The sequence below is a fragment of the Salvelinus alpinus genome, chromosome 11, assembly GCF_045679555.1.
Source record: "Salvelinus alpinus chromosome 11, SLU_Salpinus.1, whole genome shotgun sequence".
Taxonomy (NCBI): domain Eukaryota; kingdom Metazoa; phylum Chordata; class Actinopteri; order Salmoniformes; family Salmonidae; genus Salvelinus; species Salvelinus alpinus.
Window position 1 is genome coordinate 50741347 of NC_092096.1, and position 17288 is coordinate 50758634.

Below are 17288 nucleotides of genomic sequence, written 5' to 3' on the forward strand. Positions count from 1 at the left end.
TGCTTGTCATTTATGAACATTTTGAAAATCTTGGCTCTCTCTAATTTTCTCCTTCTCTCTTTCTTTCTCTCGGAGGACCTGAGCCCTAGGACCATACGTCGGGACTACCGGCCGTGGTGACTCCTTGCTGTCCCCAGTCCGCCTGGCCTTGCTGCTATTCCAGTTTCAACTGTTCTGCCTGCGGTTATGGAACCCCTACCTGTCCCAGACCTGCTGTTTTCAACTCTTAATGATCGGCTATGAAAAGCCAACTGAGATTTATTCCTGATTATTATTTGACCATGCTTGTCATTTATGAACATTTTGAAAATCTTGGCTCTCTCTAATTTTCTCCTTCTCTCTTTCTTTCTCTCGGAGGACCTGGGCCCTAGGACCATGCGTCGGGACTGCCGCCCGTGGTGACTCCTTGCTGTCCCCAGTCCGCCTGGCCTTGCTGCTATTCCAGTTTCAGCTGTTCTGCCTGCGGTTATGGAACCGCCACCTGTCCCAGACCTGTTGTTTTTCAACTCTTGATGATCGGCTATGAAAAGCCAACTGACAATTATTCATGATTATTATTTGACCATGCTTGTCACTTATGAACATTTTTGAACATCTTGGCATAGTTCTGTTATAATCTCCACCCGGCACAGCCAGAAGAGGACTGGCCACCCCTCATAGCCTGGTTCCTCTCTAGGTTTCTTCCTAGGTTTTGGCCTTTCTAGGGAGTTTTTCCTAGCCACCGTGCTTCTACACCTGCATTACTAGCTGTTTGGGGTTTTAGGCTGGGTTTCTGTACAGCACTTCGAGATATTAGCTGATGTACGAAGGGCTATATAAAATAAAATTGATTGATTGATTAATGTCTTAATCGAAATTACGGATTGCCTCTTGTCCGCTCATCGTTCCCTTATGCCATAGTTTGTACATCTCAATTGTCAGTAGAAACCACATTTGTTTAAACAAGTCAGCCATATCAGCTATGCTTTTTAAAAAGGCAGTAAATGAGGCTGAATTAACTGTTTCGATGCCAGACAAGGCTCCGCTGATAGCCAGGTGTAGCAGTGGTAAGGTGTTGGGACTGCTGTTGGGACAGCTTTATGTAGGCCCAAACAGTTTGTGGGCACCGTTTGTCACCATTATAGTGCAATTAATGTATTGTTTAGTGTTGTGTTGTGTAGTGGCTTTGCTAGCATGCATATTTTGTTGTTTGTTTTGCCACACCAAGATATACATGCTAAAATTGCTACTGCACCTAAATCTCACTGGATTGATTGCTTTCAAAATCCAGGTGTCACTTAAATCTTTCCCACTGTTGCTTGTAACATTACTGTTTTCCCGTTAACATAACGACCGCGGAAACATTTGTAATGACCTGTCAAACACACTCCGGTAATGGCTAAAATGGGCTCAATGGAATACATTGGCTTTCTGTTGCATCGATAAGAGTGCTAATGCTTCGCTCGACAGTTACATCACAAGAAAGAGAAGAAAGATAACTTTATTTTGGTGGGTGTTCATTTTTTGTGCAATTGAAAAAGTAAGATTTAATACAGTTGAAATGTTTACAAATGAAAGCAACTTCCAAAAATGAGCACTCGAATTATAGTGATATTATGTCTGATCTCGCAAACGTACACTACCAGTAAAAGGTTTGGACACACCTACTCATTCAAGGGTATTTCTTTATTTTAATTATTTTATACATTGTAGAATAATAGTGAAGACATCAAAACTATGAAATAACACATATGGAATCATGTAGTAACAAAAAAAGTGTTAATCAAATCAAAATCTATTTTATATTTGTAGCGAGTGCGTAACTGGCTGCAGGGAAGTCAGGCGCAGGAGAGCAGAATTGGGTAGCAAACAGAGCCCTTTATTACGGCGAACAAACACACGGCACTAAGAAAACGAAACAAATACGGGTTGACATAACCTGGCGCAAACCAGTCTGACGTGCACATACACGTAACAACAAACAATTCCACACACAGCCATGGGGGGAACAGATGGTAATATACATTCAGTCTGACGAGGGAATGTGAACCAGGTGTGTGGGAAAACAAGACAAAACAAATGGAAAATGAAAGGTGGAGCGGCGATGGCTAGAAGACCGTTGACGTCGACCGTCAAACGCCGCCGAACAAGGAGAGGAACCGACCTCGGCAGAAGTCGTGACAATATTTGAGATTCTTCAAAGTAGCCACCATTTGCCTTGATGACAGCTTTGCATTCTCTCAACCAGCTCACCTGGAATGCTTTTCCAACAGTCTTGAAGGAGTTCCCACATAAGCTGAGCACTTGTTGACTGCTTTTCCTTCACTCTGCGGTCCAACTCATTCCAAACCATCTCAATTGGTTTGAGGTTGGGCGATTGTGTTGGCCAGGTCATCTGATGCACTACTCCATCACTCTCCTTCTTGGTCAAATAGCCCTTACACAGCCTGGAGGTGTGTTGGGTCATTGTTCTGTTGAAAAACAAATGATAGTCCCACTAAGCGCAAACCAGATGGGATGGCGTTTCCCTGCAGAATGCTGTGGTAGCCATGCTGGTTGTGTGCCTTGAATTTTAAATAAATCACTGACAGTGTCACCAGCAAAGCACTCCCACACCATCACACCTCCTCCTCCATGCTTCACGGTAGGGTACCACACATAAAGAGAACATCCATTCACCTACTCTGCGTCTCACAAAGACACAGGAGTTGGAACCAAAAATCTCAAATTTGATCTCATCAGACCAAAGGACAGATTTCCACCGGTCTAATGTCCATTGCTCGTGTTTCTTGGCCCAAGCAAGTCTCTTATTCTTATTGTTGTCCTTTAGTAGTGGTTTCTTTGCAGCAATTTGACCATGAAGGCCTGATTCACGCAGTCTCCTCTGAACAGTTGATGTTGAAACGTGTCTGTTACTTGAACTCTGTGAAGCATTTATTTGGGATGCAATTTCTGAGGCTGGTAACTCTAATGAACTTATCCTCTGCAGCAGAGGTAACTTTGGGTCATCCTTTCCTGTGGCGGTCCTCATGAGAGCCAGTTTCATCATAGCGCTTGATGGTTTTTGAAACTGCAGTTGAAGAAACTTTCAAAGTTCTTGAAATGTTCCAGATTGACTGACCTTCAGGTCTTGAAGAAATGATGGACTGTCATTTCTCTTTGCTTATTTGAGCTGCTCTCGCCGTAATATGGACTTGGTCTTTTACCAATTTTGATTAGTTTAACACTTTTTTGGTTACTACATCATCCTTCTCTTGACACACTTGTTGAATTATGTAATAAAATGTTACAACAACAGTATTAATGAGGCAGTCTAGACAGCTCAGGTAGTCCGAGACAGATACATTTTTTGGTGGTTGTAGCCCTGTTCCACCCCTTTATATTAATTTATTAATGTATGCAAATACATCTAGTGTATATACAGTATGCAAATGAGGCACATATAGATGTATTTTTCACAACGTATATTTTTTAAGGGTACATTTTACAGTACATTGAATACCTGAATTCCAACCTAAATACCCCAAATCTATAAATGATTTGTCCGTGCCAGAACAATGTTTTATTCAGTCAGTATACGATGGATTTGAAAAGTTTGGAATATCTTCATCTATTGTACAACTGTTGCATTCATTCAAATTGTAAAAAAAAAAATACATGACATGAGCTAATAAAGATTGGTTTGGATAGTTGCATTAACTTCTGTCTTCTTCTCAGACAATTACATAAAATATAAATAAAACACAACATATCTGCATTTAAAAGAGCATTCATAATTTCATTTAATTCAACTAAATTAAATGGAGTGAATCTTACTGAATCTTTCTATAACCCATTTATCAATTTAAGTCCATTTTGTTTTCTGTTTTCCTCTTTAGGACACTTTCAAAATGAAATGCAAAGTACATTTCATATTGTTATGTCATCATCCAAACTACCGCCTCTGGTGAAAACACCAACAGGACATATAATGAGCGGTGATATGTTGTTCCCGCTGTCACGCATATCTGGGTTGAGCAAAGGTAACACCCTCTCAGTGAACTGGTAGCCCGTGAACGAATAAATATGAGACCTGTCCGTTACATTATAAAACGACACCTTCCCCTCCTCGTAATCCACAAACACCCCAACCTTCCATGGTTTCTCTCTGATGTGGAGCAACACCGACTGTCCCTCACATGCTCTGTACTCACTTCCTCTCCTCAAACATATCGTCCAATAGCCGTCCTCAGGGCTCAGTGTGACCATGCCCTTCCTGTTGATGGACTCCTTGGCCACACCCAGGTCCCAAGCCGTCTTGTCTCCGACCTTAATCAATTGAAAAAAGTATAACTCACATGACTCATATGACTCTCCAAGATGGCTTAGCAGTTCAGACGTCATTTCTGTTTCGTATTGTTGTGTCCTGTATATATATATATTTACACCTTTCTTCGCATATCTTTTATATATTTTATTATCCAAGAACTCAACTACAAAAGCTTTCCTGCAAAAGCTTTCCTGCAACCCGCTTCACCAATTACAAAAAAGTATTATTTACCTCAAATCTGAAAATCCACCGTGGAAGCTAGCCAGGGGCTAATTCAGAAGCTAGCCAGAAAGCTAACCAGAAGCTATCCGATAGCTAGCCAGAAGCTAATCTGTAGCTGCCCAGAAATTAGCCGGTTTGCTGGCTAGCGTTGGTGATTCAGCTGCCCACGTTTTGTGGTCATCAGCTATTCCTTTAGCTCGATAATCTACCGGCACTTTTGTGCAACGCGACTCGGACCGGAGCATTCCGGGACTTTTTTTCTCTCAGTTTCCCCGGATTTCAGCCGCAGGCTCTGGACATTTGCACCTTGATTTCGCAGCTAGCTAGCTGCAAACCGTGTGACTATTGGCTTACGTCGATCCCGGAGCAAACTCAAATCATTCCGGAGCTAGCCAGCTGAGGAGTTCCATCAGCCATTCCTGGGCTACAGTCACCTATCCGGACCCGTTTTTTTTTTTTTTGTTGTTGCCGCAGATACGGAGCCCCACCGGGCCTTCACGACTGACTACCGACGTTATCTGCCCGAGGGAGTTATCCAACTGGCACCTCCGTCCCGACGTTACCTGAACGCTCATCTGGGGCCCGCTAATCGTTAGCTGTCTTATCGGCTGCTATCTGAATAAGTATATCGGACAATTATCATTATTATTTATTTATTTTATTTTCTTTTTCTTTTTCTTGGGTCACTATATCTATTTTGCCAATTTGGATTGATCCCCTCTACCACACGGAACCCCACTAACCTACCGACGGAAACGCACGAGGTATCTACAAATAGACCTCCATCCTATGCTATCTTGCTACCGATAGCCATCTACCCGGCCAGCTGTCTGGATCGCCGTGACCCCAACCAACCTCTACTCACTGGACCCTTATTGATCACTCGATTAAGCATGCCTCTCCTTAATGTAAATATGCCTTGTCCATTGCTGTTCTGGTTAGTGTTTATTGGCTTATTTCACTGTAGAGCCTCTAGCCCTGCTCACTATACCATATCCAACCTCTCAGTTCCACCACCCACATATGCGATGACATCACCTGGTTTCAATGATGTTTCTAGAGACAATATCTCTCTCATCATCACTCAATACCTAGGTTTACCTCCACTGTATTCACATCCTACCATACCTTTGTCTGTACATTATTCCTTTAAGCTATTTTATCGCCCCCAGAAACTTCCTTTTACTCTCTGCTCTAGAAGTTCTAGACGACCAATTCTCATAGCTTTTAGCCGTACCCTTATCCTACTCCTCCTCTGTTCCTCTGGTGATGTAGAGGTGAATCCAGGCCCTGCAGTACCTAGCTCCACTCCTATTCCCCAGGCGCTCTCTTTTGATGACTTCTGTAACCGTAATAGCCTTGGCTTCATGCATGTTAACATTAGAAGCCTCCTCCCTAAGTTTGTTTTGTTCACTGCTTTAGCACACTCTGCCAACCCGGATGTTTTAGCCGTGTCTGAATCCTGGCTTAGAAAGACCACCAAAAATTCTGACATTTTCATCCCCAACTACAAGATTTTCAGACAAGATAGAACGGCCAAAGGGGGCGGTGTTGCAATCTACTGCAAAGATTGCCTGCAGAGTTCTGTTTTACTATCCAGGTCTGTTCCCAAACAATTTGAACTTCTACTTTTAAAAATCCACCTCTCTAAAAACAAGTCTCTCACCGTTGCCGCCTGCTATAGACCACCCTCTGCCCCCAGCTGTGCTCTGGACACTATATGTGAACTGATTGCCCCCCATCTATCTTCAGAGCTCGTGCTGCTAGGCGACCTAAATTTGAACATGCTTAACACCCCAGCCACCCTACAATCTAAGCTTGATGCCCTCAATCTCACACAAATTATCAATGAACCTACCAGGTACCACCCCAATTCCGTAAACACGGGTACCCTCATAGATATCATCCTAACAAACTTGCCCTCCAAATACACCTCTGCTGTTTTCAACCAAGATCTCAGCGATCACTGCCTCATTGCCTGCATCCGTAATGGGTCAGCGGTCAAACGACCTCCACTCATCACTGTCAAACGCTCCCTGAAACACTTCAGCGAGCAGGCCTTTCTAATCGACCTGGCCGAGGTATCCTGGAAGGATATTGATCTCATCCCGTCAGTAGAGGATGCCTGGACATTTTTTTAAAATGCCTTCCTCACCATCTTGAATAAGCATGCCCCATTCAAGAAATTTAGAACCAGGAACAGATATAGCCCTTGGTTCTCTCCTGACCTGACTGCCCTTAACCAACAGAAAAACATCCTATGGCGTTCTGCATTAGCATCGAACAGCCCCCGTGATATGCAACTTTTCAGGGAAGCTAGAAACCAATATACACAGGCAGTTAGAAAAGCCAAGGCTAGCTTTTTCAAGCAGAAATTTGCTTCCTGCAACACAAATTCAAAAAAGTTCTGGGACACTGTAAAGTCCATGGAGAATAAGAACACCTCCTCCCAGCTTCCAACTGCACTGAAGATAGGAAACACTGTCACCACCGACAAATCCACTATAATTGAGAATTTCAATAAGCATTTTTCTACGGCTGGCCATGCTTTCCACCTGGCTACCCCTACCCCGGTCAACAGCACTGCCCTCCCCTCTGCTACTCGCCCAAGCCTTCCCCATTTCTCTTTCTCCCAAATACAGTCAGCTGATGTTCTGAAAGAGATGCAAAATCTGGACCCTTACAAATCAGCCGGGCTAGATAATCTGGACCCTTTCTTTCTAAAACTATCTGCTGAAATTGTTGCCACCCCTATTACTAGCCTTTTCAACCTCTCTTTCGTGTCGTCTGAGATTCCCAAAGATTGGAAAGCAGCTGCGGTTATCCCCCTCTTCAAAGGGGGGGACACTCTTGACCCTAACAGCTACAGACCTATATCTATCCTACCCTGCCTTTCTAAGGTCTTCGAAAGCCAAGTCAACAAACAGATTACCGACCATTTCGAATCCCACCATACCTTCTCCGCTATGCAATCTGGTTTCAGAGCTGGTCATGGGTGCACCTCAGCCACGCTCAAGGTCATAAACGATATCTTAACCGCCATCGATAGGAAACAATACTGTGCAGCCGTATTCATTGACCTGGCCAAGGCTTTTGACTCTGTCAATCACCACATCCTCATCGGCAGACTCGACAGCCTTGGTTTCTCTAATGATTGCCTCGCCTGGTTCACCAACTACTTCTCTGATCGAGTTCAGTGTGTCAAATCGGAGGGTCTGTTGTCCGGGCCTCTGGCAGTCTCCATGGGGGTGCCACAGGGTTCAATTCTTGGACCGACTCTCTTCTCTGTATACATCAATGATGTCGCTCTTGCTGCTGGTGATTCTCTGATCCACCTCTACGCAGACGACACTATTCTGTATACTTCTGGCCCATCTTTTGACACTGTGTTAACAACCCTCCAGGCGAGCTTCAATTCCATACAACTCTCCTTCCGTGGCCTCCAATTGCTCTTAAATACAAGTAAAACTAAATGCATGCTCTTCAACCGATCGCTGCCTGCACCTGCCCGCCTGTCCAACATCACTACTCTGGACGGCTCTGACTTAGAATATGTGGACAACTACAAATACCTAGGTGTCTGGTTAGACTGTAAACTCTCCTTCCAGACTCACATCAAACATCTCCAATCCAAAGTTAAATCTAGAATTGGCTTCCTATTCCGCAACAAAGCATCCTTCACTCATGCTGCCAAACATACCCTTGTAAAACTGACCATCCTACCAATCCTCGATTTCGGTGATGTCATTTACAAAATAGCCTCCAAAACCCTACTCAATAAATTGGATGCAGTCTATCACAGTGCCATCCGTTTTGTCACCAAAGCCCCATATACTACCCACCACTGCGACCTGTACACTCTCGTTGGCTGGCCCTCGCTTCATACTCGTCGCCAAACCCACTGGTTCCAGGTCATCTACAAGACCCTGCTAGGTAAAGTCCCCCCTTATCTCAGCTCGCTGGTCACCATAGCAACACCTACCTGTAGCACGCGCTCCAGCAGGTATATCTCTCTGGTCACCCCCAAAACCAATTCTTCCTTTGGCCGCCTCTCCTTCCAGTTCTCTGCTGCCAATGACTGGAACGAACTACAAAAATCTCTGAAACTGGAAACACTTATCTCCCTCACTAGCTTTAAGCACCAGCTGTCAGAGCAGCTCATAGATTATTGCACCTGTACATAGCCCATCTATAATTTAGCCCAAACAACTACCTCTTTACCTACTGTATTTATTTATTTATTTTGCTCCTTTGCACCCCATTATTTCTGTCTCTACTTTGCGCTTTCTTCCACTGCAAACCAACCATTCCAGTGTTTTTTAGTTTTTATTTTACTTGCTGTGTTGTATTTACTTCGCCACCATGGCCTTTTTATATTTTTATTTATTTATACATATATTTGTTTGCCTTCACCTCCCTTATCTCACCTCACTTGCTCACATTGTATATAGACTTATTTTTTTTCACTGTATCATTGACTATATGTTTGTTTTACTCCATGTGTAACTATGTGTTGTTGTATGTGTCGAACTGCTTTGCTTTATCTTGGCCAGGTCGCAATTGTAAATGAGAACGTGTTCTCAATTTGCCTACCTGGTTAAATAAAGGTTAAATAAAAAATAAAAAATAAAATAAAAACACCCCTATAGTCCAGTAGCTTTACCAATACTTAAAGGTAAGGTGCCTATAGGCTTACCTATACCTACAGTATTACCAGGGGCATGGAGAAAAACTGTACACTGAAAAATAAAAGAATCTCCAGCACTTTGGTGATCATGATGCTCCACAGATTTAATGTATTTGAACCAATGTTTTAGTCTGACAGACCTACATCAATTAAACAACGTATATAACGTGTTTTTTCCTTTTAATTTCAGTACAAACCCACCTCGACCTCCCAGTAGTGCCTCCCGGTGGCAAAGCCGTCCTTGGCAAGGACACAGGGTGCCGTGTCGAATCGTTGAGGACCGTTCAGGAGGCTCGGCTCCGTGTCCCCGTCCCAGACCTGCTTACCATCCTCAGACACGACCAGCCAGGGGTTGGCAGTGCTCGGGTCCAGGGATACGTCAACTTTGAGGAGACGTAAAATAGATAAGAAAATAAAATGTTATTGTCCATTTTTTTTTCTTTGGTGCTCTAATTTACAGGGTCAAAAGGAAACAAAAGGCATATAACATTAAACACATTGAACATTTACACGTGTCAACGTTCAAAAGATTCTGTTATATTTGTACTGCATGGCCATTCTTCTAGGGAGTCACCGTCATGGAAGCAACAGCTGAACAATGAAGAGAAAAAGGATTCATTAAAATGATTTGAATCAACACCAAAGAAAACTTTACCTGCACACAGCTGTATCTTTTCATGCTCTGCAAGGTAAGGAACCACAGAAAACACAACATTAAAATGTATGTCTCACAATGGATTGTATAACTGTAGTGAGAAGACAGAAGATGGCAACGACCTTTAATTGACAGTTTGTTTTTTGCTGTCTCCACTACCTCCTCCAGAAGAGATACAGCTCTCCTCACATTCCCCAAACACAGGTCAGAGTGAACACTGATCTCAGACCAGTCCTTGGTGGGTGGAGGAGTGCACAGGGATGGAAAAATCTACCACGGGAAACAGGAGAAACACTTCAGACAACATCCTCTGATGTTGACGGTGAGGTAATCCTAACTTCCACTTAAGTCGGATTTTCATTTAGTCATTCATTGATGGAAATGAGGGAGTAGGTGAAAATTCTACTTAAGTGGAAGTTAGAATTTGCCTATTGTGACCATATTGGTAGAGGGACACGGACCTTTAGGAGGTGGAGGTGGTCCTCAGTGAGTGAGAGCTGCTCCAGCTCAGTGCTTCTCCTCTGTAGCTCAGTGATTTCCTGCTCCAGCTCTTTGACAAGCCCTTCAGCTCGCCTCTCTGCTGCTGACTGTTTCTCCTCGATCAACTCGATGAGCTCAGCCTGGCTTCTCTCGATGGAGCGCACCAGAGCGGTGAAGACCTGCACTCCATCCTCTATCTCTTTCTTTGAATTTATCTGACCAAATGACATACATTTGAAAACAGTTAGGCCGAGAGTTGAACCCTATGGTACCCCACATAGAAAATAACATTGACGTCATGCTCATCGCCCTCTATTTCTTTCTTGGAACTTGTCTGATGACAACAAGGAAATACTGTAGAAAACAGTCCCATTCTGTTGTGCCAATGGAACTGAATCAGCAACAGTAGATAACAAGATGCTGATCATAAAGACTCACTCTGCTAAGTTTGACTGAGTGTTTGATCTCATCCAACTTCTTCAATCTGGCCTGGATCATCTGCTGCACCGCTGCCTCAGTCTTCTTCATCTGAGCCTATCAATCAGAATCAGAAGAAGAACCAGAAATGGAACCAGAATTGGAATCAGATTCCGAATGAAAATCAGGAACGTAGGAATTTGTCTTGGCAAAAAATAAACGTATTAGTCAAAATGAAAGAATAATCAGAGCATTACCTTCTTGGCCGTACTCTCTCTCTCTGCTGGAACGGTGTCGTGAGCCCTGTGGTCCGTCTCCGTGCAGAGCACACACACACATCTCTGGTCACTCCTACAGAACAGCTCCAGGAGTCTCTCGTGCTTCTTACACATCCTGTCCTCCAGGTTCTTCACAGGGTCCACCAGCTTGTGTCTCTTCAGAGTCGCCACTCTCTGATGAGGCTCCAGGTGAGTCTCGCAGTAAGAAGTCAGGCACACCAGGCAGGACTTCAGGGCCTTGAGCTTTCTCCCCACGCAGACATCACAGTGCACGCCTCCAGATTTGGCATCAGATTGCTTGATTCCGTTCCGTCTGTTCGCCCTGATCTTTTTTGAAATGTCTTTAGCGAATGAGTTCTCGAGGAGATCAGGGCATCCTGCAAACACCCTCTTACATCTGGGACAATGGCAGACATCACTGCTATCCCAGTGTCTCTTTATACAGGCCATGCAGAAACTGTGGCCACATGGGATGGAGACTGGCTCAGTGAAGACATCCAGACAGATAGAGCACTGGAACTGCTCTTCAGATAATATATCACCGGAAGAAGCCATGTCTTCAGATAGAACAGATAGGATCGAACACCGTTTCAGAAAGGCAGCCCAAAATAAAGCAGTCTTTCAAATGTATTTCAGCTGTAAATGGAATCAAATACTCCCTAATTTGAACATAATAAAAGATCTCAAAAGTATTATAATCCTATGTAAAACACTATGCTTCAGAGAAAGTAAATCAAACAGTTAACTCAAACTTATACTGTAGCTCCCTGCATGCGGTTGCTTTCACGACAAACCATGACCTTAAAACTCAGCCCTGGGGTGTATTCATTAGTGCCCACCATAGCAGAACATTTTTTCTATGAAATCTAGCGTTTCTTATTGGAAAAGTTCAGGTTAGTCCCTCCCCGTTTCGACCTGTTTGATTCTTAGTGAATACAGCACTGGTGCCTTATCAGCTGCCTGTGAAAAACATCAGCGGTCAAAGTACAAAGAGTCATCATGGCCCATACTCAGAGCAGGAAACCAGTGTACTGTGACAGCCAACCCAGCGTTTTAGGTTAGAGTCAATAGGAAATAACTGTATTGAAGAGTTTCTCTCTCCTTAATTCTTGCCTCGGTGTGAAGTCATAACCTCTTCCTTGAAACTATACTTATCCTCATAAAAGTTGTCACTTACCTTGGCAGGCAAGGGTTTGCCCTCAGGTGGCAGAGTAGAGTTATCTAGGTTCTGCTGTGTTCCAATCAATTGCTCAAGCCCCTCCCCTTTATACAGTGGGATACTGTATGGATGGGAACTTCCTGATGTATTAACTCTTTCCACTCCATTTCACCACTGAGCTACATTGACACACATTATAACATTGCATCACAATACTTGAAGAAACACAAACAGTAGTAAAGATTTCTTCCTTGTGCTACTCCAATGTAAAAAGTGACTGTCAAACAGGAAGGTATTGGTGTTTCCTTTCCTTTTATTCTGAAGGACAAGAAACAGGCAGGTATTCAAAAGGACAAAAAACAGACAGGTATTCAGAAGGACAAAAAACAGACAGGTATTCAGAAGGACAAAAACAGACAGGTATTCAGAAGGACAAAAAACAGACAGGTATTCAGAAGGACTAAAAACAGACAGGTATTCAGAAGGACTAAAAACAGACAGGTATTCAGAAGGACAAAAAACAGACAGGTATTCAGAAGGACAAAAAACAGACAGGTATTCAGAAGGACAAAAAACAGGCAGGTATTCAGAAGGACAAAAAAATACGTTTCCACGATTTCTCAAAATCAAATATCAATATGTCAAACCAAATATATTCCATTCATATCCATAATAAACACACAAATACTGTATATCCCAATCCTATCCATAACAAAAACACAATCAACTTGCAAAATATCTCACTGGGAACACCATGTCATTTCAACGTGGAAATCTGAGTAATATTTGGTTGAGATGTTGATCAGTGAGATGTCAACCTTTATTCACACTCAAAACGTTTGTTGAATTCCCAAATGTATTATCACTTATGCTTTCAACCATCTAAAAGCACAACCAAATTATATAGAAAAACAATATCAGATATTTTGGTTTAGTTGTCATCTAAATCTGTTATCACTGCACTTTCAACCATTTAACAGCTCAAATGGGAATACAATGTCAGACATTTTGTATTTATAAAATAACTTAATGTGTTACATCTAATAGCACAACCCAAATTACCTAGATTGCAGTTGAGATTACAGTGCATTCGGAGGGTATTCAGACCCCTTGACTTTTTCCACATTTTGTTACGTTACAGCCTTATTATAAAATGGATTAAATCAAATAAAAATATCATAAATCTACACACAATACCCCATAATGACAATGCGAGAACAGGTTTTTAGAATTGTTTGCAAATGTATAAAAAAATAAAAAAAAAAGATACGTTATTTACATAAGTATTCAGACCCTTTGCTATGAGACTCGAAATTGAGCTCAGGTGCATCCTGTTACAATTGATCATCCTTGAGATGTTTCTACAACTTGATTGGAGTCCACCTGTGGTAAATTCAATTGATTGGACATGACTTGGAAAGGCACGCACCTATCTATATAAAGTCCCACAGTTGACAGTGCATGTCAAAGCAAAAACCAAGCCATGAGGTCGAAGGAATTGTCCGTAGAGCTCCGAGACAGGATTGTGTCGATGCAGAGAGGGGAGAAGGGCCTTGGTCAGGGAGGTGACCAAGAACCCGATGGTCACTCTGACAGAGCTCTAGAGTTCCTCTGTGGAGATGGGAGAACCTTCCAGAAGGACAACTATATCTGCAGCACTCCATCAATCAGGCCTTTATGGTAGAGTGGCCAGATGGAAGCCACTCCTCAGTAAAAGGCACATGCCAGCCCGCATGGAGTTTAACAAAAGGCACCCAAAGGACTCTCAGACCATGAGAATCAAGATTCTCTGGTCTGATGAAACCAAGATTGAACTCTTTGGCCTAAATGCCAAGCGTCACATCTGGAGGAAACCTGGCACTATCCCTACGGTGAAGCATGGTGGTGGCAGTATGCTGTGGGGATTTTTTCAGCGTCAGGGACAAGGAGACTAGTAAGGATCGAGGGAAAGATGAACGGCGCAAAGTACAGAGAGATCCTTGATGAAAACCTGCTCCAGAGTGCACAGGACCTCAGACTGGGACGAAGGTTCACCTTCCAACAGGACAACAACCCTAAGCACACAGCCAAGACAACACAGGAGTGGCTTCGGGACAAGTCTCTGAATGTCCTTGAGTGGCCCAGCCAGAGCCCGGACTTGAACCCGATCGAACATCTCTGAAGAGACCTGAAAATAGCTGTGCTGCGACGTTCCCCATCAGACGTGACAGAGCTTGAGAGGATCTGCAGAGAAGAATGGGAGAAACTCTCCAAATACAGGTGTGCCAAGCTTGTCATGTTATACCCAAGAAGACTCGAGGCTGTAATTGCTGCCAAAGGTGCTTCAACAAAGTACTGAGTAAAGGGTCTGAATACTTATGAAAGACTGCCCTACTAGCCACTTACAAACTAACCACAGCACTTAAGTGGCAGACTTTCTCCAATGTATTTATAAGGACATATTCCACAGACTTTTTGTACATTAGGAGAGGAGTTGGAGCTTAAAAGCCCTAAAAAGGCACAGCGCCTCAATGTACAAAGAAGTACTTTGCTTTATGTTTTTTGTGTGTTCTCAAATGTTTGTTCAACCTACACATAATGTATACACTAACTTTGACTCTCCCATATCCATGGGATGTCCACCACTCTCATATGATTCATTTAGCAGACACTCTTATCCAGAGCAACTATGGTTAAGTGCCTTGTTCAAGAGCACATCAACAGATTTTGCACCTATCTGGCTCGTGGATTCAAATCAGCAACCTTTCGGTTACTGGCCCAACGCTCTTAACAGCTAGGCTACCTGCCGCCCAGGTAGCCATGTCTGCTAAAATGTTTAATCTGGTTCTTCAATGATAGATGGAACAGACAAGGTTAACTTTGATTCTAAACAAGTACTGGCCAACAAAATCCAATTTATTACATGGAATCTACACAGGCAAGAAAAAGCATAAGGTTCTTGAACATTTCATATTTAAAGAGGAGCTGGTTTGAAAAGGCTTATGCTGATACTTACTGTAGTAAGAGAAGAGGTGTAGGTATCCTAATAAACAAGAATACACCCTTTTCGCTTATATCCCAGCACATGATCCAAGAAGGCCGTTTTCTAATTTTGAATTGTACCTTACATGGTGGTAAATACACATTGATTCATTGTATATCCGCCCAGGGGCAAATCTTAGATTTTTAGATAGAATTCAAGCTATATTAGATCAAATCCAGACATTAACTATTATCTTAGCACGTAACCTAAATCACACATTCGGCAAGATAGACAGACACAGCAATAAAAAGGGCAAATTCAAGGAACTGCCAAATAGGCATAAAAATGTAATTTCTACAAATATTCTACAGGACACCTAAAGATTACTATTCCCAACTACAAAAGACTACTCCTATTTTTCTCAAGGTAAGAAAAGTTATTCAAGAATTGACTGCATTTATATTTCCAAACATGCACTCAACAATTTATTAGGTAAACAAATCCATGACATGGTGATATCAGATCATTCTCCTGTATCATGCTTAATTACACCAACAGAAAATACACTTAGTGACAGAATATGAAGAATGAACAGAGCGCATCTTCAAGACCTTGAAATCTATTAAAGACCAGGGCCAGTTAGTTAGTAGTTTTTGGAGGATAGTGGGGTGTGGCTCCTGTCCTTGAACCCAGACTGACAGCAGGTGAGTTGTGTTTTTTGAGCATTTGTAATAGTTGTATTGGTTGAGGAAAATGTCTTCCATTTTGAGTAGTTTTGTTCAAGCTCCTTCAGAGGTAGCCTTAGAGTTGTGTACAAAGGATCAGTTAATTGAAATTGCTGAACATTATCAGATTGAGATTGTTGATAAAACAATTAGAGACTGTTAAAACTAGATTAAAGCAGGGTCTTAGGGAAATGGGTGTTTTTGACGGTCAGTCTGCTAGTAGTGAGGGTGCAAGTTTTCAGTCTAGCCCTTCATTAACTTTTGAGCAGCAGAGGGAACTGTTGCAAATGCAGTTAGAGATAGAGCGATTGAGAAATGCTAATAGACCAGAAAGACTACCACAGTTTGATGTTTCACAGAATCTTCGTTTGTTGCCTAAACTTGATGAGTCAGATCCAGACACATACTTTACTTTATTTGAGCGTATTGCGGAAGCTAGAGCTTGGTCAGATTTGGACATGACTATGTTGTTGCAATGTGTACTTACAGGTAAAGCACGTGAGGCTTTTGCAGCACTGAGTGTAGCTGACAGCAAAGTTTTTGCTAAAGTTAAATCAGCAGTTCTGAAGGTCTACGAGCTTGTGCCAGAGGCATATCGTCAACGTTTTCGTTACAGGAAAAAGTTAGATTCACAAACCTATTCTGAGTTCGTGATTTGACTACTGCATTTAATCGTTGGTGTACAGCTTCTGAAGTTAGTACTTTTGAGGGTCTCTCTAATTTGATTGTGTTAGAACAGTTCAAAAATTCTGTGTCTGACCAGGTTGCTACATACATGAATGAACGTAAAGTTAAGTCTCCAAGTGATGCAGCAATCCTTGCAGATGAGTACAGGCTAACACATAAAAGCCATTTTGAGTCAAAAAGTGACATGTACCATAAAACTAACTTTACTCCTAGGAATAGTAGGTCACCTTTTTTTGAAGCTTCTTTCCAAAGGCCTCAGCAGAAGTTTGGGTCTGGAGGACTTAAAGCACCGGTTAATGCTAATCCCTGTCGCTACTGTTTAGTTGAAGGACATTGGAAGAAAGATTGTCCTCTGCTTAAATCAAAACAGTCAGGTCAAGTTAAACCTGCTGTGATGGCAAGTCCTGTTACAGCCTCTGGCCACCAGGGTGAGCTGTGTCAGCCACTAGTTGAGTTTGATTCTCAGTCTTCCCGCTGTGATTTTTCAGCCTTTATTTCAGATGGTGTAGTGTCCCTGGTAGATGGCAACCAGAATGTTAAAATCAAGATCCTAAGAGACACTGGAGCTTTAGATTCTTTTATTCTGGAATCTGTTTTGCCGTTCTCTAAAGAGTCTGATACTGGCCGTTGTGTAGTGGTATGGGTTTAGTTCCATTCTCTTGTCCTTTACATGAAGTTACCCTAAAGTGTGGTCTAGTAGAGGGTGATGTAGATGTTGGGGTTAGACC

The 17288-nt window shown here is 42.6% G+C and overlaps 1 protein-coding gene across 2 annotated transcripts; it reads right to left on the reverse strand.

Moving 5' to 3' along the window:
- Positions 1 to 1646: 1646 nt before the first annotated feature.
- LOC139534883 (E3 ubiquitin-protein ligase TRIM39-like) lies at positions 1647 to 12267 on the reverse strand. 2 transcript variants are annotated; one of them, XM_071334409.1, is made up of 8 exons: positions 12205 to 12267; positions 11007 to 11584; positions 10771 to 10866; positions 10314 to 10547; positions 9975 to 10122; positions 9853 to 9879; positions 9399 to 9580; positions 1647 to 4287 (listed from the first exon to the last, which is right to left on the reverse strand). In XM_071334409.1, the coding sequence occupies exons 2-8, from the start codon at positions 11580 to 11582 to the stop codon at positions 3889 to 3891; spliced, it is 1662 nt and encodes a 553-aa protein (XP_071190510.1). In that variant the 5' UTR covers positions 11583 to 11584; positions 12205 to 12267; the 3' UTR covers positions 1647 to 3888. The 2 variants fall into 2 exon arrangements, with proteins under 2 accessions (XP_071190510.1, XP_071190511.1); XM_071334410.1 differs by lacking the exon at positions 12205 to 12267 and having other exon boundaries at positions 11007 to 12110.
- Between the last annotated feature and the right edge of the window lie 5021 nt (positions 12268 to 17288).

Bases quoted from the DNA above. Each gene is read 5' to 3' on its own strand.
- LOC139534883 (XM_071334409.1), bottom strand. From the start codon at position 11,582: ATGGCTTCTTCCGGTGATATATTATCTGAAGAGCAGTTCCAGTGCTCT. The intron at 9,880-9,974 runs GTCGTTGCCATC...CTTACCTTGCAG, and splicing joins AAACAAACTGTCAATTAAAG to AGCATGAAAAGATACAGCTG. The intron at 9,581-9,852 runs GTAAAGTTTTCT...GTCTCCTCAAAG, and splicing joins AAAGATACAGCTGTGTGCAG to TTGACGTATCCCTGGACCCG.